Source organism: Coffea eugenioides, chromosome 2 (genome assembly GCF_003713205.1).
Source record: "Coffea eugenioides isolate CCC68of chromosome 2, Ceug_1.0, whole genome shotgun sequence".
In the NCBI taxonomy this organism is placed as follows: Eukaryota; Viridiplantae; Streptophyta; class Magnoliopsida; order Gentianales; family Rubiaceae; genus Coffea; species Coffea eugenioides.
Window position 1 is genome coordinate 19,626,067 of NC_040036.1, and position 23,332 is coordinate 19,649,398.

At 37.2% G+C, this 23,332-nt stretch overlaps 3 protein-coding genes across 4 annotated transcripts; 2 read left to right on the forward strand and 1 right to left on the reverse strand.

Moving 5' to 3' along the window:
* Nucleotides 1–3,624: 3,624 nt before the first annotated feature.
* On the reverse strand, nt 3,625–7,753 carry LOC113762780. The gene is made up of 6 exons (XM_027306373.1): nt 7,416–7,753; nt 6,614–6,846; nt 6,276–6,534; nt 4,722–4,901; nt 4,448–4,603; nt 3,625–4,327 (listed from the first exon to the last, which is right to left on the reverse strand). The coding sequence occupies exons 1-6, from the start codon at nt 7,443–7,445 to the stop codon at nt 4,154–4,156; spliced, it is 1,032 nt and encodes a 343-aa protein (XP_027162174.1). The 5' UTR covers nt 7,446–7,753; the 3' UTR covers nt 3,625–4,153.
* Nucleotides 7,754–11,299: 3,546 nt separating this feature from the next.
* LOC113761281 (2-hydroxyisoflavanone dehydratase-like) lies at nt 11,300–12,858 on the forward strand. Of its 2 annotated transcripts, none has more exons than XM_027304192.1 (2): nt 11,300–12,526; nt 12,615–12,858. In XM_027304192.1, exon 1 carries the CDS (start codon nt 11,575–11,577, stop codon nt 12,517–12,519), a length of 945 nt encoding a protein of 314 aa, XP_027159993.1. In that variant the 5' UTR covers nt 11,300–11,574; the 3' UTR covers nt 12,520–12,526; nt 12,615–12,858. The 2 variants fall into 2 exon arrangements, with proteins under 2 accessions (XP_027159993.1, XP_027159995.1); XM_027304194.1 differs by having other exon boundaries at nt 12,651–12,858.
* A 3,855-nt stretch (nt 12,859–16,713) lies between these two features.
* Nucleotides 16,714–17,984, forward strand: LOC113762393 (probable carboxylesterase 7). The gene has a single exon (XM_027305836.1). It carries the CDS (start codon nt 16,826–16,828, stop codon nt 17,768–17,770), a length of 945 nt encoding a protein of 314 aa, XP_027161637.1. The 5' UTR covers nt 16,714–16,825; the 3' UTR covers nt 17,771–17,984.
* Nucleotides 17,985–23,332: the final 5,348 nt, after the last annotated feature.

Below are 23,332 nucleotides of genomic sequence, written 5' to 3' on the forward strand. Positions count from 1 at the left end.
AAATTTATTTGTTTTAACTTATAATTTTAAAATTTTATTTGTAAAAATTCAAGTTTTTTGAAAATATTAAATATTTTATCATATAAAATTTTAAATTAGTCCAATGCATGTCATATTTTTGTGTATATATACTTATATATATTATTTTTTTAAAAATTTATTGAACCAAAATTGAACCGATCGGATCGATTACACCTCGATCGAACACTCCATCCATCGATTCAATCAACGGAATTTCAAAACATTGGTTTACATATTATTGTTAGCAACGATGTGAATTTTGGGCCGTCGGATTAGGACTAGGAGTGGGGAAGAGATGACGAACAAGTGGGGACAGCAGATACGCGCTGGGGGAGGTGGGTCCCAATTCCAAACCCAACTAGGTCACCACCATGTGATCTTAACTTTGAAGTCAATTTTATTTTGGATGTGGGCCCCGCTCGCCCTCGCAAGTGGGGTTTGACGAACGAGATTAGTAATTTAGTACTCATTGCGTGGACGAGACGGAGATTGGAGAAATCCTCTGTCTAACGGGATAGCCACTGAATGATCCCAATCCATGTAAATGCGGGCGGCGGCGGTGGTGGTGGGGGTACTCCTCTGGTAGGCAGTAGCTGCCTCGCAGTTGTGTTAGCTGCTACGCTAGGCAGCTGGCTGCGGACTTGGTCGACTACCACGTTGCCAACATGGTAACGGTAGTAGCATTCGTGTCAAGTAGTGTTAATTGTTTTATTTGATCATGTTTAGGGTCAAATTATTCTTCTGTTTTTTAATTAGACAGTACTACTAGTGCTATCCCTCTTCTCTCCTTGTAATAATATGATAATCGTATTGAAAACAAATGTCTGGGCAAAACAAAAGTCCATATAGTTTTGGTCGCTCACAAAAAAAAAACTTTTTGTGAAAATGTTTTCGTATTATGACATTTGAAATATGCTTTAGAACTTAAGCATACATCTCATAACATGCTAAACTGTTTCCGCCGCTTATCAATCAATCCAAGCACAAATTAAAAAAACCTATTAAAGAAGTATGAAAAAAAAGGTATATTGTTTTCCAGTTTCATAAGATGAAAGTTGTTTGGATCAGATGTCAAATTCTCTACTCTTTAAAAAAAAAAAATTATAGAGTCCAGTGACATTGAACTCGACTAATCTAAAGTTAAGCATCGACGAACCCCTCTCAGTAGTAGCTCTCTCAAAATTAAATAAGGTATCAATGCTAGAGATGGGTAAGGATGGTTGTTGATACTATAGAGGTTAACATAGATTAAAAAATTTAAAAAGTTTGGAAGAATGGGTGTTTTGAAAAAAAAAACAGAGGAATTTTAAAATGCTAACTTTTTTTTCAAACAACTACAGTAAATTAAAGTAAAATTTTAGACAAACAGTTGAAAAAACACATCAACCTTAAGGACCGAATATACATGATTCAAACAACGGTTATATTTTGTATCCTTGCTCTGGGGAAAAATGTACGAGTTTATACCTTTCACTGCTTACATTCCTTACATAGGCCCTGTTTGGCACATGAGTTTTTTGTCAAATTTGTCTGCTACAAGTTTTTAAAAAACTTTAGTTACAGTAATCTCAAAAAATTTCTCAAAATTTTTAAACTATATATTTCAAAATATTCAAATATTTACACACTTAAAAAATTTATTAAAAAACTTCTACAGTAAGTTACAGTAAAATTTTAGACAAACACTCAAAAAATTCACTTGTCAAACGAGGCCATAGTCATATGCATCGTACATTCTTTTTCCGCATCGTATTCTTGGGTCAAGGTTTTCTGGAGCCAAAACCATTTAAGGCTCGGGGAAAAAAATTAATGATGACACCTCCAATAATTCTAGATGCCTGTATGTATATGCAAGCGAAAGCCATTTGAATTGTGACTTTTTAGATTTTTATAAGAAAAATATATTGCAATGATTTAACTATGTGAGACAAAAAATAATTTAAAAATAAATTTATGAAAAATAAAAAAAATGGCAACGCAAACAAGTGTTAGAAAACATATTATTAATCCACCTTTTTATCAGATGTAGAAAGGTTAATCTCAGCTCGTGACTAAATTCGATTCTAGGGCAAGGGGAGACGCCTCCTGCTGCTGCCGCTCCTTGGCAAAGATGACTTTGACAGAGATCAAAGACTCGTCAATAAGCCACGCGTGAATAATCCAGCGGCAGCGCCTCTCACAAGTGACCCTTGAGGTCACAAGTTCGAGTCTCCGCTACGCTGGATTCCTCCGCGCACTTGACGTGTTCGGGCCGGGTTGGGGCGTCGGATCCGAACTGCAGGGGATTAGTCGGGCCTCGTAAGAATTGACTCGGACACCCCTGTGTCGACAAAAAAAAAAAAAAAAAACTCATCAATAAGTTCTCCTCGTGGCTTCCTTACTGGTCAAATGTTTACAGCGGGATTCGGTGTGAACACCACGTGGCTAATGATGGGTAGTTGGTGCATCAGCGTCATTGTCTGATTCAAATCATTCGTTCTTTTTATTGACTACATTCCCTCCCTTTTTTTTTCTCTCCCTTTTTGGCTTTTCGCTTACGTCAATTCCGCCTGCGTGCAAGGTTATTGTCCCGACTTCCACCACGTTAATTGAGAATTCTTCTTGTTTTTGACCCAAAAAAAAAATATTTTTTTTGAGAATTCTTCCTTGTTAACTTATGTCTGGCATTATTCTTGGTGGTGGTACCAGTCATAAAAGTTCCAATTGCCCGGTCGTTTTCAACTCGTCTTATGATATTCTTTTACAGTACATGTTTAGGAGGATGGTGCTATTTTGTAATTTTCTCCAACCACAAACCACAAATTGAGAGAGAACTGGTGTCACAAATTGCTGGTCCGTAAGATATACTAGTATGACGGAAATATCAACTGATTATTCTTTAACTTGGAAGATTTTAGGAACATATCTACTTCGGCTAATTATTACTAGTATACGTTGTTTACATTGAGATATGAGTATCATCACAATGCAGCATGAACCATTTGGTATTAAAAAGATATACTCAAAATATTTGATCTCTACTTAAAATGAGTTCTACAATATCAGGTATTGGGATTTAGGTTCGATTGAAAAGACAACAGTTTGAAGCACGAACCCTTTTTTTACGATAACGATAACATAGTGCTCCGACAACTCTTTTAAATTTTTTTTCGCTGTAGATAGGGTTCAAACCCCTAACGTATAGTCCAAAGAGGACCCTGACCCTTATTTGAGTTGGTTCTGATCTTCACAGCTGCCATCACGCATTAAAAAGAACTCAGGACCACCAAAGCTTCCTCGTATTTTGCGGTTAGAAGCCAAGGCATTAACAATTGGGTAGCAAAGCTTTTAGGTATTTATTACTGTATCTGGATTCCGTAATCTATAATTGACAAATTCCCAATCGTAGCAGTAACATACTTGAAAGTAGCATTGATGTACCTGAAATGGGTTATGTACAATTGACAAAATCCGATTGATGAAACGCTACAGCACAGGTGTCTCTTCTTCGAAGCAATGCTTTCAAAACGTAATTAACGACTAAACTAGATTTCAAGATGCCACCAAAAATATATATATATATATATACTGTAAAAGAGAAATAAAACATGAAAAACTCAGGCATCTGTAAAAGAGAAATAAAACATGAAAAATTCAGGCATTTCGTACAAATTGATAATGCTTCATGGCATAACCTATGTGCTCGCAAATATAACACTTGCCTGAAGCTACCGCACCAAATTCAAGACTCTTCTGAATCTCATTCTTCTGAGCAATAACATAAATTTTGCTATGCTGCTAAGTATGGAAATTCAATCTACTATGCAGCAATTAGATGAGGGTTACATCCTGATCAGCTACACTGTTGTATAACTGCAGACTGTTCGATATGCATTGGCACTCTTTGACATATATGGATCCACGAATACACGTTGCCAGGAGAACTGACAAATATAAAAATTGAACTACAATCACTACTATTATGCATTTCTGTCCTTTGGTTTTGGCGGAAGGGGAAGCTAGGTGCTGTGGCCAAAATTTTAACAGGGTGCTGCCCTGTTAGCTCCTGCTAACCAAAAATAATGAATGAAATGATTAAAGGTAATAAAGAAAAAAAAAAGGGCCGTGCTATATTTACACACAGCATGAAAATCTACACCCTATAATCAGCTTGTAGGAAGCTCTCGTACGGAGTTCCCTTCAGTGCCTTTTCAACGTCTACCCAATTCTCAACCTGGGAAGACAAGGATCCTCTGTGTATTTTTATCTGACGACTGTTGAGCTCCATTTTTGGAACCCTCAGAAAGTCTTGAACGTCCATCAGTTTCTGGAAAAGAAGTACAAGAAGTAGCTTCAGTTTACAAGAGAACAAAATGAAACGCCAAAGTTTTTTGTTTTCTCAGTGAAAGTGAATGAAAAGATAGTGATACATGGGATGATGTCTTACAGTTCGGTTTTTTATTATGTCCTCATAATAGAGGACGATATGTCTAGTGCTCTTGAAGTATTCTAAAGCTTTAGTAACCATCTCTTCTACTTGCCTCAGGTTCGGTATCAGCAATGTTGCATTGATTGTGGGCTTGTATCTTGCAAGTATCTCAGCCTGCAACAGTTGTTCAGGTTTCAGGAACAACTATTATTGGTCAATAACATTTTATGTTCATTTGCATGTCTCTCTATGTTTGTTTTATTGTCTCACAGAGAGAGAGAGAGAGAGAGACCTCCTGGTGAGAATGCACATGTGATTTGTGTGTTCCATTCAGTAGCTTGGCATTTTGATCATAAGAATTTGCAAGTATAGAGATCATCCTGCGCAAAAGATTTCTTCTGAAGAGAAAAATTATGGAAACTCCTTTATCGTTGATGTATTGTACTATTTCTTCATGATTCTGCATTAGACCCTGCAATAGACCCAAAAAAGATCAGTGCACTTCCCACCTATTATGAATGAAAAGTGAATTTCTCATTTTTCTTAACCTAAAGAAAGTCAATTCCTCTACTTGCCTTTCTTTAGGTGTAAAGTCACAGCATTATTTATAAGCAGACATACGATGTACTGATATTTCTTTTTCATCAGAGTTTACTTCCTTTCTTCAGGTGGATATTTTGGTAGCCAAAGCTATGTTGCATTTAGACTCGTAACTTAATATATGACTGCATGAATTCGCTGAAATATGCAAAAAACTAAGGCATGCAGTTTTGAACAATAAATTTCAGAAGCCACGTTTGATGTTCTTTAGCAAACACATGGAAGAGAAAGCAAGTATTTATGCAGCTGTTAACTCTTGGCAACACATAATAACTTCACACACACCAGTAGGAGGAGCAAATTGTATGCATAACCTAGTATTGTTATGCTCATATAAATGCTTGGCACGACAAGCAGCAATATGGTTAGGAATTCATAACGGGCATGAGTCACTTGTACCAAATTAGCGGTACTATTTTCTTTTCTGGAGTTATGTCATAAACATCACAACACACACCCTCATGCCCCCCCCCCCCCCCCCAAAAAAAAAAACAACCACTCTTTGGCTTTTGGATTCCAGGAGATGTTTGAATAAAGCCTACAAACCAAAATTGTCAGTTCCTTTCACAACCAGTCGCCACAGATCCTGCCTAGCTTAATCTAGTCATGGGATATCTTATGATCTAACCATTAGACACTAGCTAAATTAAATACATATTACAGCCTGATTAACTTGAGGTTTTGAAGCAGTAATAAATTCCACAAATGAGATGCACATCATATATGAAGCTTAAAGAGTCAAAAGTAAAGTCAGAAGAAAAGTACACCAACACACAAAACATCTGACACGCTGTAAGTTGATCCCACCCATCTACAACTCAAGATGTTTACACCTTGGCATGTCCATAGCCCAAATACAATACATGCAGTTTCAAATCATGTGTGGACCAGTTAAATCTATTACTAATGGAGATAGAAAGAGAACTGGCAGCTCTTGCTTAACCCTGCTGCAAGGCTTAAAGTTTCGTGATCCTTTGACAAGAGTGGTTCGCTTGTCACAGGAATGGTTTAAAGTGAACTTCTGAATAACCTTTTTTTTTGGTGGGTTTTTGTGGTTGGGGGGGAGGGGGGGGGAGGACGGCTTCTGTCTAATGTGGTACTGGTAATTAAGATTTCACTACCCTATAGCAACAGAAAATTAAAAGACCAGAGGAACTCCAACAAAATCAAAATGGTGTTCTCGTATCAAAAGAAATTTTAGACAACACAAGCAACAGAGAGAACTTGAAATATTCCAGTAACTCACCTGATTAAGCATCCACTTCAATCCAACAGCAGCAGTGCACTCATTCTTGGAAGCACTAGTGAAAAAATCTAGATTGTAGAGTTTATCTAAAGTTTCAACTATTGTTGAAACATTAGCCCTCCGGGGTTTAACAGAAAAAATCTCCCCATTTGAACTTATGTTGATATGACTGTTTAATAATGTCTCAAACCATCCACTTCCTGATCTTTGTGTGGACAAAATTGCAAAATTTCGAACAGGATGGCATGCACATTCGGCCCTAATTATCCAAAACAAGGCATTTTAGTTCATCAGCAATTAAAAGACCCTAGCAGAAAATGTGCAAGTCAATGTCTCACCTGCGAAAAGTTTTAGGTTTGGGGAAGTGCACAAAAGGTTTTTCTGAAGGCTCGACGTCAGGTGGCTCGCAGGGCCTCACCACTTCCACACTTAACAACCGCGCAGTGGACCGGGAACTAATTTGCCTAAGACATATAGAACATATATATACTCCGCAAACCATTGAAAATATCAAGACCACCATTCTCAACAACAATGTAGACTTCTTCGGAGGCTTAAGGATCAAGCTATCCTGAAACGACGGATAAACTAAATGTCATTAGAAATGTCATCTTCTGGCCCGAATGGCTGATGAAGGAGCACAATCCAAGCTCCAGATTTTCATCCTCCCCTGCCCCTCCCACCAATATAATCCGAAATATACATAATTAAGCAAGAGAAAGGGAAAATTCCAAGGATGGCCGGATTTTTCACAAAAAATGAGCTACAAGAACAGAAATAAATTGATCGTTGGAATTTCAGTGAAGTAGGCAACAGTATCTTTATTTCCCATGAACTTCTTAATGCATGTTTAAATGATTATTCCTACACAAATTAAACAAAATTGAAAAGAAATATTCAAACTAGGGAAAGGGTTTGCTCCTGTAGAATGCTAGGAGCAGAAAGCCCAAAGCCTGAGATGGATGCCGATGGAGGCAACACGTATCCAAATATCCCATAACCCAGATGAAGGACAAACAATATATTCAAGAAACCTCAACGAAACGGGGGAAAAAACGCCAATTTCTGCCAAAATGACAAGTTTGTAGCCCAGAACAATATTTGCAGACAAAGATACATGAGACCAAGAAAAGAACGCACCTTGTTGAAGAAACAGAGATCGTCCGCCATGTTTAGGGGGGCAGGGCCGGTGTTAGGCTGCTGCTAAAAGGAAGAAAAAAGTAAAGGGATTTTTGGTGTAGAGGTGCAGAGATTCAACAAGACATCTTTACCCTTTTCTTTCTAGCTTTGTTCATTCTCCGATTACCAGTATATCTCTTTCCCGTGTGCCCATGCAATGCATCAGCCCAAAATAATACTAATGGTAAATATAAAGAGATTATTAATCAGTAGTATTTGGAAGCCAAAGTTAGTTTTGAGCTTTTGCTTTTTCTCGTGAAGAACAAATTGATGATGATCGGGGGGAAAAGATGCCCTGCTTCGACCGTTGTTCACGCACCCCCCTTTTTTCTTTTTCTTTTACTGTTCCTTTTGTTGTTTTTTTTTTTCAAAGATATTCCCTCAGATTTCTACATATTTCTGATTTCTCTCGCTGTCTGTGTTGTTTTTCCCTCGCAAAAACGGAGTCCGCCACAGTGAAACGCTATCACTGGAAGAATATTATGATCACTAATCCGTATCCAAATCAGAAACAAGAACTTGTTGGAATTCAATCAACTATGGTACTACTTGAGTTAAGAAACCGGAAGGGACAAAGACGACAGCGTTTCCTACGAGCATTGATTTTGTCAAAATGTGGAACGTTGTTAATCCATTCACCTGGATGCTGGATTTCAAATTATTAGTAGTAGCATTTCAAAAGGGAGAAGAAAAAAAATCAGATAAGAACGGCAATGGATACCAGCTGGTGTTACGGGGTCTCACGTACTACTCACCACCTGCCCGCTTGACCCGTGCTTCATTCATTACTTTTCGCCTAGGTTTTAGAGATTTACTACTAGTATTAATTAAGGGCACATTAATTGCCAAATTTTAAAAAGTAGTCACATATTTTATTCATATGGAATCTTTTGAGGACCGGTTTTTACTCATGCATTTTTTCTTTTTCTTTTTTAATAAATAGGAGACATTCAACGCAGACCTTCTAATTACAATCACTTTCAACATTCAATTCAATCCAACTCTACCTTTTGTGGAATTCATCATTTGTTAATTCGTCCTAGTGCGCGGGAATATAGGTAGAAAAAGATTACAAATTACAAATAAAACATTGAGCTGACTTCTGATTCAGACTTTGTTTGTATTGTAGTAGTTTTCTATAAAAAACGAAATTTTGTTTTTCGTGAATATATATTTTTTATTTTATATACATTAAATATTATAATACATTTTTTTACAAAAAAAAAAATCCTAAAAATAGCCATAATCCAAGAGGGACTGAATTGCGAGCTTCATAAAAAAGTAATGAAAATGAAGAAGCTGAAAGTAGAAGAAATTTCTTGGATGGATGTTTCGGTGACAGGTAGTAGAGTGGTGCGGTTGATTTTGTTAGCTAAAAGGGCATTATTGAATTGAAAAAAGCGGGCATAAAGTAGGAGGAGCAATAATCATTAATATTATTGATCATTGAGCTCAAGGAGCACTCGGTTGCTTAAAGTGGCAGGAATAAACAAAGGAGTAAATTTGAAGCATAAATAATTCCACGTGGTCTTTTACTTTGTTGCTGTAATGTAATGATTTCACTTTCTCGGGTTCTCGACAAAATAACCAAATAGCACTCGATTATCATGGGACGGATGCCCATTAATTATGGGCTCAGCTTGCCTGCTAGCAGTACGTATTAAAATCCAAAGTCATTCGTCAAGGATCGATGAAGAAGCACCCCCGAACATAATAATAATATTATTATAGAATAGCAGGCTTGATTTGCGTCTTAATTAACAGTAGTACTATTATTGGCTGAAAAATGTCGTTTATAAATGCCTTGGAAATGGAATACTTCATATAAATGTCAGTACTATTATAACCATGTACGATCTGATCATACCATACGACCTTTAGATTTCAACTGACAACAAGAGGCGCGTTAAAGGTAAACCGGGTCTCGTTCTCTCGGAAAATTAGGCTGCTAAAAACCGACAGAGAGGGAAATAGGCTGCTAAATGGGATAATTTCACAAACCTTCTCTGGCCTCGTTTTATTTTTAGCTCTCTTAATATTAATTATCGTGTAACTTGGGTCTCCGAGCAAACTATTGGTCCAGGGAACCTTACTACTGTCGGATACTTTTGGGCTTTAAGGGAGACAAGAGGCCCCCAACCCAAAAGAAAAGAAGAGATGCGAAGAGATGGGCTCATTTTAAGGTTAAAATTAGATGGAAGGGAATAAACGAAGAAGTGTGAATATGTAGAGCGGTGGAAGCTAACGTTCATGGATCCGCAATCACTTCATTTACAATTTCATTATGACCCTTGCCGCAAGTAGCAATTCAGCAAAATTGCATTGGATACCCTTATTATATTTAACCACGAACTTGTTAACCTATAAGATGCGATTGGCACACAGGATAACCTAACCCTCTTGCACTTGTAGAAGAACAAGAAAAATAAATTAGATTAAAAAAAAAAACAATGCAACAGTTGTCTAAATTAATAAGAGTATTTAATCCTAAAACTCTAAAAAAAATACCAACAAAATAGAAAAATAAAGATTAATCGATAATCAAAACATAAAATATTCAAACATTTGTTTTAATTTTCTCTATTTCTTGAAAACTATTAATTCATTTTCTATTAAGGATGACGAACTGCTTCACAACCAAACATTTAAGCTCTAAAAATTTAAAAATAAATGGATAGAGTGTGAAGTGGATAGAATTTATGAGAAAAAGAAAAGAAATTTTGAAGAAAGATAAAAAAGATAGAGTAGTGGAATAATTGAAATTAGTGGCAGCAAATGCAAGAAACGAAAAAGTAAGTGGAAGATATGATTAAATATATATAAATTTACAAGTTTTGAAAAATAATATATATATATAATATGGCATGAGTCTCTTAACTTAAATTATTAGCAAATGATTAAATAATTATGGTTTACATTTGGACACTGGTCATCTTAACCAATCTTACACATATACGTACACACATAGGTTCAGGTGACCACAAATTTTGAAAATTGAAAATCACATCTTAACATAGTTTTTCATATAGGTTCAGACAAACTAACCATGTTAAAGATTAGGGATTGATTACTTTTTTTTTTTTTATTTGGACCAATTCAATTTTCTCGACTAACTCTTTTTTTTTTTATTTAATCTTTGTGAACACCCAAATGAAAGCGTTGCATGATTAGAAAAAATAGCTCGATGGGACTGCCACCATGGTACAAACTCAATTCTGATGGGAAGCAAGCTAAACGAAATGTCTATTGCAAAGCCAACAGATGTGTTGATACGCTAGCAAAGACGGGAAGCAGCTGGACAGAAACTTTTTTGTTATCTTTTGACGCCTGTCCGCATGCAACTGGCTTGTGCTTTTGAGGAGACAATACATGCGCGGTGTTTGTTTACCTACCCCGTGATGTTCCCTTGGGTTGTAAAAATTAGGGCCTTGTTTGGCAAGTAAGTTTGTGACCAAGTTTATTTGCTACAAATTTTTTAACAACTTTAACTACCATAATCTCAAAAAACTTTTCAAAAATTTTAAATTATACACTTCAAAATATCCAGAAATTTACATATTTCAATAATTTTTTCTACAACTTCTATAGTAAGTTGCAGTAAATTTTTAGACAAGCTTCCAAAAAATTTCTTTGTCAAACAGGAACTCTTAACTTTCTTAATTTTGACATACTCCTATTACTACAGAAAAAATCAGAGTACACTGATAATATATATATTATTACTGTTTGATTTATAATATGTGTGCAAAATTTGTATACACTGTCGCAATCAATGTAAGAAAGATTAATTCAAAAAATAATAGTAATTATAGAACCATTGAAGCATGCTTCCACACTTTCAAGTCGCGATCATAGTACAAACCAGCAGAAGTGCAGCGGCACTCTTAAACCGTATGGACAACGAGCGTGTATTGCACTTCATAGCATCTACCAGAACAGGAAAACAAGTGTCTTGTACTGATTGATTGTTGGTTTATTACGCAGACTTTGAAGCCTGTTCTTTATTTGAGCTTTAGAATCTTGAATTTTTTTCCTTGAAGATTGAGAAAAATCAATTGCAGTTGGATACAAAGACATAATTGAATCGGTTTAATTGCAATTTCTTGTGTTCCTGGCATCAATGGATCTCTCAATCCAAATACCTGACGCTCCTGATGTACTTCACAGTTTCCTTCCTCTCTTTCGCGTATTCAAAGATGGCCGTGTCGAAAGGTTCAGTCAAACTCCCTTCACCCCTCCGTCTGATTCGGAAGATCCGAACGCCGTCACCGGTGGTGTCCGATCAAAAGACATCGTCATCTCACCGGAAAACAAGGTAGGAGCACGGCTATTCCTTCCCAAAACAATCAAACCCGATGAGAAACGTCCCCTCCTCATCTACATCCACGGTGGTGCCTTCGCCATCGAATCGGCCTTCTCCATTCAATACCATAACTACGTTAGCTCCCTCGTAGCCGAGGCGAATATCATCGCCGTGTCCGTCGAATACAGGTTGGCTCCGGAGCACCCCGTGCCCGCGTGCTACGACGATTCCTGGGCAGTGATTAATTGGGTCACAGCTCATGCCAAAGATAGACAAGGCCCCGATTTATGGATTAATAATCACGCCGACTTCACCAAGGTCTTCTTCTCCGGCGACAGCGCTGGAGGTAACATTGCCCATAACATGGCAGTGAGAGCAGGTCAAGATGGGCTGGGCGACGGCGTAAAGCTCGAGGGAGTGATTTTGATGCATCCCTTTTTCGGTGATGGGAAGCCTAATAAACTTTGGGAGCTTATCTGTTCAGACTTTAAGGGATGGGAGGATCCAAGGCTGAATCCGATGGCTCATCCGGGTTCGTTATCGAGCCTTGTTTGTGGCAAGATTCTGATTTGCATATCCGAGAAAGATATCATCAGAGAGAGTGGTCAGCTTTACTATGAGGCCTTGAAGAAAAACGGATGGAAAGGTGAGTTGGATTTGGTGGACATTGAAGAGGAGGGTCATGTTTTCCACCTCTTGAACCCAGATTGTCACCGCGCCGGAGTCTTGATGAGACGGGTGGTTTCATTTCTAAGAGGATAGGCAGCGGGTAAGCCTAAGCTCTCTCTCTCTCTCTCTTTCTAGTACTAGTAATTTGTTGAATAAGACGGATTTTCGAGAATAATGAACTTTTGCGGTGATCGAATATTGGAATCTAATGCATCAACATTCAGATTTCAGACACCAATAGAAGAGATTGCAGGGAGCTAAACTTGAGTGGATAATCCATCAGTGGATTAAACTCCATGATATATGGTATTGAGTTCGTAATCGTAGTTGATATTAAAGTGATGATTACTTGTGTATGTAATTTGTATCTTTTATTAATAACCGTTATCATGTTGTTTAAAGGCACATCTCAATGAAACTGTTATTTCTAAATCCAACTTCCAAAATAGGCATTTTTAGTTGGTTTTCAGGATCGCATTTACGAATTACTTGAGTAAAGACAAATTCTTTTACCAAAATTGTCGATATTTTACGTTAGCCAGCGAAGCAACGGTTATTAATGGTAGTACCGAAGCCAAAAAGTCCGCATCTATCCAGAGATTTACTGACACGGGTTCCGGCGGTGGTGGTGGATGACAGCGGCGGACGAGAAATTATTTTGGATGCTCTAACAACCATCGAGCTTTAGAGTTGTGATGTTACTGCTTCTTCTTTTGTTATAAAGCTGAAGAGAGAGAAGAGATGTGGCTTGAGTTGGTGACGAGAGAGGAGAAGGAATGGATTGGGCGACGATGGGGGTGAGGTGGTTTAGGGAGGAGTCGACGGTGAAGAGGTGAAGAAGAAGCAGGTTAACATTAATTTTTAAAATTGCACTTTGACTCTTTAAATTCTTGCAAAATTACAGTTGACCGGAGAAAATAGATGGAAAGGTTAAAAAAAACAGCTAATAATTGTGAAATTATGAACTCATCCGTTTTTGCAGTTGAATTTAACAAACAGATCAGGTATGAGGAACTAAAATGTAATTCATCTAAAATTGAAATAAAAAATGACTTGGGTTATTTTGGGTTTATGCGTTTGAGTGAACCAAAATTTACCCAACGCAACTGAAAGTTTGGGCCACCTCTATTTGTTGCTGATAATATATGATTCTTTGATTAAATTTTCCTTCCGGGTATAAAAAGACAGGATTTGTTTCATCAGAATCCCCAAAAAGAAAAAGGAAAAACTATTGTTGTAAAATTAGTAGAAAATATATAATCTGACATAGTGAATGAGTTTAGGTTATAATTCATGTACGTGCAATTTGGAGTTGTTGTCAGCAGCGGTGCTAAAATGACATCATACAACTGGACAAACGTATATGGTTTCAACCGGAATCGTTTTACTAGTATAATCAATCACTTGTACGTCCTGTTGGTAGCATATAATGTTGCATCTAGAAGACTATTTTTATTCTCTAGTGACTTTGATTAAATTTAGATGACCAGATGGAATGGGTTATGGAATTGTTGAACTAGATTGGTAGTAAGCACAAGCAACACATCGATTGTTATTACTTATTAAACTTCGCAATTATGCCCAAAATCCAACAACCCACCCAATCCACCCACTAGTTTGAGGGGGTGGGATTGGGTGGGTTGGGTATTGGGTCAATTTTGAGTTGGGTAATAAAAATTCACATACATTTTGGGCAGTTTGGATATTTGTGTTGGGCACCCATTACTCAATTTAAATTAAAAAAACAAATAAACAAATTACAGCGGATGGGATATGGGATACATAAACATTTCATATTGTTCATGAAACAGCATGAGACATGAGCCCAAGCAGGGCCTCTATGTATGGATACTAAACAAAATTATATGAGCTACTTAGCTATAATACTTACTTGCATGCGTCGACGTTTTATTATTTTCCTATATTCAGAGCATTCCACTCCTTTTACTTCCATAATATTTTTTGCCACTTCTTCTTTTGTCATGCAATCAAATATAAGCCCATTTGGATTGTTATTTTTTGAAAATTTTATAAAAAAATATACTGTAACAATTTAATATATATATAATAATAAAATAATTAAAAAATGCATTCAATAAAACATAAAAAAATTTTTGGGAAAAAATAACAATCCGAGAAAGTTTGCAGACACCAGATCATATGTGTGCCTTTTCCACTTCTTGTTGTACTAGTATGCCATTCCCAATCTCAATTCTAGTAGATCAGCGCAGAGTTAGACATTAAAGAGATCTTTAATTGATCAAGGCAATTACCCTTGCTTTCATAACACGATTCCTTCTTCATTTTACTGCAAAATACACATTAGGCGAAATCCATTTATGACACCACTAACCCACGCCAAAACCCCTTATCTCCTCCCATCTTCTTCCACTAATCCAGTATTTCAAAAGAGCTTAAAAAGTGAGTGTGCGTTTGTATCTGTGAATGTTTTAGTGTGTGAAAATATATCTATTTATGAAAATATGTTTGTGTGTGTGAATTTTTTTTTTTGTATGTGAAAATATATTTGAAAGAGTTTATGTATCAAATCTATTAATTAATATATTGGGTCATATTTGAATCATGGGTTTGAGATGATCCAATATGACCCAACCCAAATTAACTCAATCTAAAGTTGGGCGGATTGGGTGTAACCTATTTAAATGAAAATCCGATATTAATCCGCCTAAAACCCGTCCAACCCGCCCAATTGCCAGGTATAATTGTTATTGTCATTATCCTTTTATTTTTGTGGGTAGAAACAGATCAAATGTCTAGTTAGGCTCATCCGGCTATTTTTGCCTATTTGTCTTGCAATTCAGTGTTCAGATGATAGCAAAAGAAGCTGCTCTTAACTTAGGTCCCGCTGGCTTTGCTGCAACAACTGCCAAGGCTCACTCTTTAAGAGGCTGATACGGGGCAAATTTATTACGCCAGTCTAATAAGTAAATGCACCTTATCCTTTTCCCCGCCAACCAAAACCCAAAAAAAGGGGGGCCGGGGGGGGGGGGGGGGGACAAAAAGAAGGAAGTTTAGTTGGTGTTAAAGGACTTTCGATGAAACCAACACGGCCCTTTAGTCTGTTAGTCACTATAAAAAATTTTAAAATTTCAATAGGATGGGGTCAAGGATTTAAATCCCATCAATGTGTCATTATATGTAATTTATTCTAAATTCATACGGATACATAATGTATCTGATCTAATGGTAATTCAGTCCCCGTCGATTTCTTTAGGTTCCGTTGGACCTCTTATCTTCCCTGGTGCAAGCTAGAGTAGGAGTAGAAATAAGTTAGGCAAGGTATTGTTAACTAATAAAAATAAAAGGACTTTCATTATAAAAGCCCTTTAATCTGTTGGTCACTATAAAAAACTTTAAAATTTCAATTGGATGGGGGTTAAGGATTTAAATCCCATCAATGTGTCATTATATGTAATTTATTCTAAATTCATACGGGTACGTAATATACCTGGTCTAATGGTAATTTAGTCTCCGTCGATTTCTTTAGGTTCTGTTGGGCCTCTTCTCTCCTCTGGTGCAAGCTAGAGTAGGAGTAGAAATAAGTTAGGCAAAGTATTGTCGACTAATAAGTTACTTGCAAACAATTAGGTCAAATACTCGCTAATTGAGTTCGAATTCGAGTATTATGCTCAATGCGAGTATGCTCAAAATTATTTGAATGTATACTAATTTTATATATTTTATCTAAGATTACTAATATATATATATATAATTTAAGTATGGACAGTTGCATGTTTTACTAAGTGAGTATGTTTGTCTAATTACGTTAAACTCAAATAAAATAAGTAGAAATTTTAAAAAAGCCAATAAAAAATTGGTAAGAGAAAAATAACTTGAGTTGATTTCTAAAGTAAGCTTGAGTTGCTCACATTTTTCTCAAATCAATCAAAGCAACAAAATTTGATGTTCGTAGAGCTCGACTTCAAATAATTTTCATGAGTTCAAGCTCGAATAGAACACTACTCTCGTTCAACTCCGCGCGTTGAAAGGGCCGGGTAGTAATAGAATTATGGAATTGGAGCCCACCAAAATTCTAAAACTAATAAATGGTGACTACTGAGTATTGAATTAGAAAAGTCGTAACTCTAACTTCGATTAGTAAAGGCCAAGAGTATTGAATTAGGTGTATAAAGACTTTGAAAGCCGCAACGAGACCGGCAAATAGACCAAAAGAAGTCTGCCGGCCACTCTCACCTATACATTGACCTATATCAACGACTTCAAGTACAATAGAAAAGTGTTGTCTCGCCGTGATCAAATTCCTTCTTTAAGTTCCCACACTGGAGTCCTCTGCTTTAGCATTCTTCACTTCGTTTGAGTACTTTTGACACAAAAATCCTTAATAACTTCCTTGGGATTACGTCAAACCGTATCATTCATGGACTCGCTCCCCCCAATTCCACATGCAGATCCTGCGCTAATAGCTCAGGATTTCGTTCCATTCTTTCGAGTTTACAAGGATGGCCGCGTCGAAAAATTCCTCCAAGCTCCCTTCGTCCCTCCATCAGACTCGGACGATCCCCAGAGCACTGGTGGTGTCCGATCAAAAGACGTCATCATTTCACCGGAAACCCAAGTAGGTGCACGCTTGTATCTTCCGGCCACGGTCAAACCCGACGAGAAACTTCCTGTCCTGATCTACATCCACGGGGGGGCCTTTGTCATCGGATCAGCTTTCAGCATCGTATACCATAACTATCTTACCTCCGTAGCAGCTGAGGCCAACGTCGTCGCCGTGTCCATCGAGTACAGGTTGGCTCCAGAGCACCCTATCCCCGCATGCTTCGATGATTCCTGGGCAGTAACAAAATGGGTCGCCTCCCATGCCAATAGACAAGGCCCCGAACCCTGGTTCAACAATCACGCCGACTTTTCAAGGGTGTTTTTGGCAGGTGACAGCGCCGGAGGCAATATTGCACATTACATGGCGGTCAAAGCCAGCCGAGAAGGGTTGGGGGATGGTGTGAAGCTTGTGGGGTTGATTTTAGCGCATCCATATTTTGGCAAGGGAGGGCGTGAAGAATTATGGGAGTACATCACTTCAGATTTCAAAGGGTGGGATGATCCAAGGCTTAATCCCATGGCGAGTTCTGGATTGTTGTCGGGCCTTTTGTGCGAGAAGATTCTGTTGTGTACATCGGAGACAGATTTCATTCGAGATCGGAGTTTGCATTACAGTGAGGCGCTGAAGAAGAGCGGATGGAGGGGTGAATTGGAGGTTGTGGATGTTGAAAAGGAGGGCCATGTTTTTCATATACTGAATCCAAGTGGCGACAATGCTGGAATCTTGATGAAACGCCTGGTTTCATTCTTGGAAAATTAGGCCCTGATGATGCTGTTGATTTTCAGTTTTCTGCCTGCCGTCGTCCGTATGTTACTTCAAAGTTTCAATGTAGCAAGTACCGCCTTTGTTTCTAAAGCCTTGTACTACTAGTCACGGATACAAACCCATTGCTGCGTGTTTCTCGCATCCGGTCTGCCTCAGTCCAGCATGCCTAGTACTATTAAGCGCCATTTGGTTGCGATAACTTATTAAAAAGCACTTTCTAATAGAATTTTTAATAAAAATAGTTATCAACTGCTTAAATGCTTTTGAATATATTATTTAAAAATATAATTCAATAAGTACTTATTATATTTAATAACGTGTAATTTTAAAATTTTTAAAAACGTATATCACAATATTTGGTTCATAATATAGGATGAGATGATTAAATTTGATATTTTATTTTTTAAATCATAAAAATTACTCTAAAAAGCATAAAATTTGAGTTTGTTAAAAGTACTTTTAACACCAAAAGTTCTATTGCTAATTTTATGAAATGATTTTCAGTAAACATTTTAAAAATACTTTTAACACTTAAAAGTACTTTTTTACCAAAATCCGAAACGGGGCCTAATGATGATTCCACGAAAGGAGTTAGAAACTTCCACAAGCTGGAAATTAGCAGCACCTACCTTTTGGGAAGCATTTGGTGACATGATATGTCAAAGTTTTCAAATATTGGAGGGCTAAATTATTTAGTCTCCAGAATATTCTAGGTGTTCCATCCTTGATTTTTTGTTAGCTGTCTTGAAAATTTTTCTGAAACTGAAATTGAACTCATTTTGGGAAAATATCAAGACACCAAATTCATCGCCCTAAATATCAACCACTAAACAAACAATTGGTGTTTAACCAGGACTATATATTATGTGGAGTGTGGATTAGTGTATAGATGTGTCGTCAAATGCTAGCAAGAAGATGAATGTTGGCATACCAAACTCATCACCCTGCCTGAATGTCAAACACTAAAGGAGGTAGTTAACCAAGAATATATAACCACCAGCCACCAAGAATATATAACCACTAGACTAAACTAGGCCACCACCAAATCCTTAAGTCCACCATCAAATCCTTAAAGCTTGATGAGGTAGTGAACCCTTGACCTCCTACCAGTTGCCACAATATGTGGCTTCTCTAGACAAATCCAAATGGGTGTGTAGTACACCCGTTTGATGCGATAATAGTTCAGGCACCATCGGCTTCCTGTAAATTTAACTGGGCCTCCCCTGAAGTTATGATAGAATTGGATTATATAGATAAAATAACGATTGAAAAAAAAAAACCAAGAATATATTTTGTGGATTAGTATACTATTTCTTGTCGAATGATAAACGTTATTAATCCGAGCCCATTAAAAGTCGATCCACCTCCGAAGAGTCAAACCCCTGTTTAGAAATTAGGCCTCTAACTAAGGTCGCTACATTCTTCCAAAATGCTTTGGGTGCTTCCCCTTTTACTGACGAGGAACTCGAACCTGCGTTCCACTAAAGCCCAATTAAGTTTTAAGCTTTGAAGTTAATAATTTGCAAAAATAAAATTTAAAAAAATCTTGAAAATAGGAAGTGATGATTTAACTACGTTTCTCCATTCAACTAGAGGTCACTTTTTTTTTTTTTTTGAAACTTCAATTAGAGGTCACTTAAACCTCAAGAAATAAGGATTTACCTTTAAAATGCTTGGATATTCTTTTTTAAGAATAGGCAAAAAAAAAAAGAAGCTGTTGAAGCCTAGCTAGATCTCGGCCTTGTCAAGCCATCGCTTGCTGATACGGTGACTAACGCACGGATTTGGCTTCAAACCTCTGACACGTGACAAATGCTAAACGCCTAGGAGTCGGCCCATGGCTCCCCTGTAGATGTAACATCACCCTCATATTTTGAATTTCGTATAATTATTTGGGACTATAAATATCCTTAGTTCCGATACATCACAATCAAATCATTATTTCTGAAAATTTTGATTTTTGAGAGACATAACAAATAAATTGAGACGAGAAAGTAGCAGACTGGAATTGTTTCGCTTGCATCATAAATAAAATTTTTAATTAATTTTTTTATATTTTTAACTATCTTTTTATCTCACATACATTACATCATAAAAAAAATTATAATAATTATTTTAAATATATTTCAAATAATACTCTATCCAAACAAAACCAATATTGCAATTCCAAGCTGGCTCCAAACTGCAGGAAATTTCTGCTTTGGAAAGAAATTTGGAAAGTTAGGGTTTCATTATTTTACATTCTGCCCGGCACAGTACCTCATAGTTAGAGGCCGAATTGGCCTTGGGTTAAAACATGAAAGTTGTAGGGAATGATATTTTAGAGATGCCTGCAAAATTTCAGGTCAATCGGAGCAACGTAGCTTGTGAAAAGACTGAATTACCCCTGCTGCCCTGTTTCTACCCGAATTTGATAATTGCGTCTGTAATTGGTTATTTTGGTTGGGAATACTTAGGAATTGGTTGTTGAGGTCTTCTGATGAATTGTATCCATGTATCTTAGCTTTCGGATGGCTTTAGAATCACTTGATTTGGACTTAGGTAGCCTGACTTATGATGTTTGAACCAGAATGCGGTTTGAGAACCGGTTTTTGCGGTTCTGGTGTAGTATATTGAAATTTTGACCTGGTTACGCTCGGAACTGGACAGAGTAGCCTTCTTCAACATTGTAGCCCTATCTCTTAGCTTCGAAACGGTGTATCTTGTACCTCAATCCGATAATCTTTGTGCCAATGGTGCCAAAACCGCAAAATGATGGCAAAAACTATTTTTTTTGGGTTAAAGCTTAATTCCATTTCCGGATCTTCCTGGTTTACTCTAGTGCTGATACATTCTTATGGAGCCCTATTTTGATAGTATTGGGAATTGGTTTATGACTTGTAATCGAGTCTTATTGTGCTTATTTGAATATTTTAGGGCTTGACTTTCATTTCCGGTCATTTTCCTAGCTAAATTTTGTACTTGAATGACTTTGAGCCTATTGAATGGCTGTTGTGATGAATTTATATTTCGTATGACTTTGGGACTGGCTGAGGAAAATAATGAAGCCATGACGGCTGGGAAAAGTAAGCAAATTTAGGGGAAATGCTGTCCAATTTTCTAGGCCGTTTAGTCTCTTTAGGTTTGAGTTGCCTTTTGAAAGTCATATTTTATTCTTTTGTACTAGTACTTACCATGGAAAGGCGTACGACGCGTAGTCGAGCCTCACTTGTGCATTCCGTTTACTCGATTTTGGATGTGAAACCTTTAATTGGTTTACTTTGATTATTTTAGGGTTACTTGGCGATTAAAGCCAATCTGAAGTGAAAACTTTTGAAGTATCCGTACTTGAACCGGTGAGTGTACCACTCCCCTCACTTGTTGTTTCACTCGATTTCTGTACATGCAATCTGTGATATGAACGACTGAATTATCTATTTATTTTGTTGGAGACGAGGGTGTACTTTATCACACTCGTTCTCTTGTCTGTTCATATGCCAATTTTTGGTGTGAATCTGTATATGTATCTGCATTTGTATCTGTTCTGACGTCGTTTGGAAGCTTGTATCCAACGACCTTTCTGTGACCTCTGAGCTCAACATGTGAGGACCCGAAACTTTACCGAATTTCTAGGCTTTATTTTATTTAATTGCACACTTTTATACCTTTTCTTTATTAGAAAATTCCCCAGATAATTTTTATGAGCAAAATATAGTTTTTAAATCATTTTTCTAGTATAAGTTAGTTCATGTGAAATTAAGAGTGTATATCGAACGTGGGACCCACTAGTGCAAAAAGTTTGGAAAAATTCGGCCAACTATGTTAAGTTTTGGATACTGGAATTAATTTACCGGGTGTTAAGAGATAAGTAGAGGATGCTAAGTGGATTGGTATAAGAGAGACAAAAGTTAGGCAAGCAATTAATGATGGTGACAAGTGTCACCATAGGGTTGGTAGAAACTTTTGACTACTATTCCATGTCTTACCAATTGACTAAATAAGCTAAAAATTTACCAAAAATTCCTTCATTTCCAAGCTCTAGTGGCCGGCCCTCTCTCTCAAGAAAGGAAGAAAGAAAGCTCTCCAAGTTTGCTCCAATCTTGCTCCAATCTACCAAATCAACCATTTACTCTTGTTTTTGTTCCATAGAAACCCTTAAGGGAATGTTTGTGAGTTGTTTTGTGGAGTTACTTGGAAAGCTAAGAGGACTAGTTGCTCTCTTTCTTGTCTTGCTAAGGTAAGTTGAGAAGGACCCCTCTCCTTCCTCTAATGATGCTTAAATCATGATTAGTGGTAGTATAAGATGCAATTTTATGGATTATTTCTTGATTTTGGTTGAATTGGTGAAGTTTTGTAATTATTGGGGGTTTTTCTGTTTTCATATGAATATTATTATGTGGTCATGTATGATGATTGGAAATGGTATTTAAGGAAGCTAGAAGGTGGAAAAAGTGGTTAATTGCAAGCAATTTCTGTTTTGGAAGAAAATTGAAAAGTTAGGGTTTTAATGTTCTACATTCTGCCCGGTTTTTTAGCTCATAGTTAGAGGCCGAATTGGCCTTGGATTAAAACATGAAAGTTGTAGGGAATGATATTTTAGAGATGCCTGCAAAATTTCAGGTCAATTGGAGTAGCTTAGCGTGAGAAAAGACGGAATTACCCTTGCTGCCCTGGTTTTACCCGAATTTGGGAATTGCTTCTGTAATTGGTTATTTTGGTCAGGAATGCTTCCAAATTGGTTGTTAAGGTCTTCTGATGAAATTTATCCCTGTTTCTTAGCTTTCAGATGGCTTTGGAATTTCTGGATTTGGACTTAGTTAGGCTGATTTATGATGTTTGCACTAGAATACGTTCTGTGAATCTGTTTTTACGGTTCTGGTGTAGTAGATTGCATTTTTGAACTGGTTACACTCGAAACTGGGTTGAGTGACCTTCTGTAATATTGTAGCCCTATCTCTTAGCTTCGAAACGGTGGGTCTTGGACCTTCATCCGTTGATCGTAGTGCCTTTGGTGCCATTACCGGAAAATGACGTCAAAAACTGTTTTTTTCAGGGTTAAAGCTAGTTCCATTTCCGGATTTTTCTGGTTTCCTCTATTGCTTGTGTGTGCTTATGGAACCCTATTTTGGTGATATTTGGCCTTGGTTTATGACTCGTTATCGAGTCTCATTGTACTTGTTTGCATGTTTTAGGGCGTGACGGTGGTTCACGACGTTCCTTTGACGGGGTTGCATGAAATATCATTTGCAAGCTTGGTGAGTGTACTACTCACTTGTGTGTTACTATATGGCTTTGATACTTGAACTTGATGAGTTAAATGTTTATTGTACCATTGATATTGATTGAAGTGAGGGTGTACTTTATCACTCTCACTTATTTCTCATGTTATTGGAATGTTACATGAAATAAAAGTACATGACTTGGTGTCGTTTGGACGAGTATCCAACGACCATGATTGTTATCATTGAGCTCAACCCCATTAGTAGTTGATTGAATCGAGCCGGCGAGGGCTTGGTCGTGACAATTAATGAGCCTTGGGGAAAGTTATATGGAATCTTGTAGTATGCGAGACTCTCG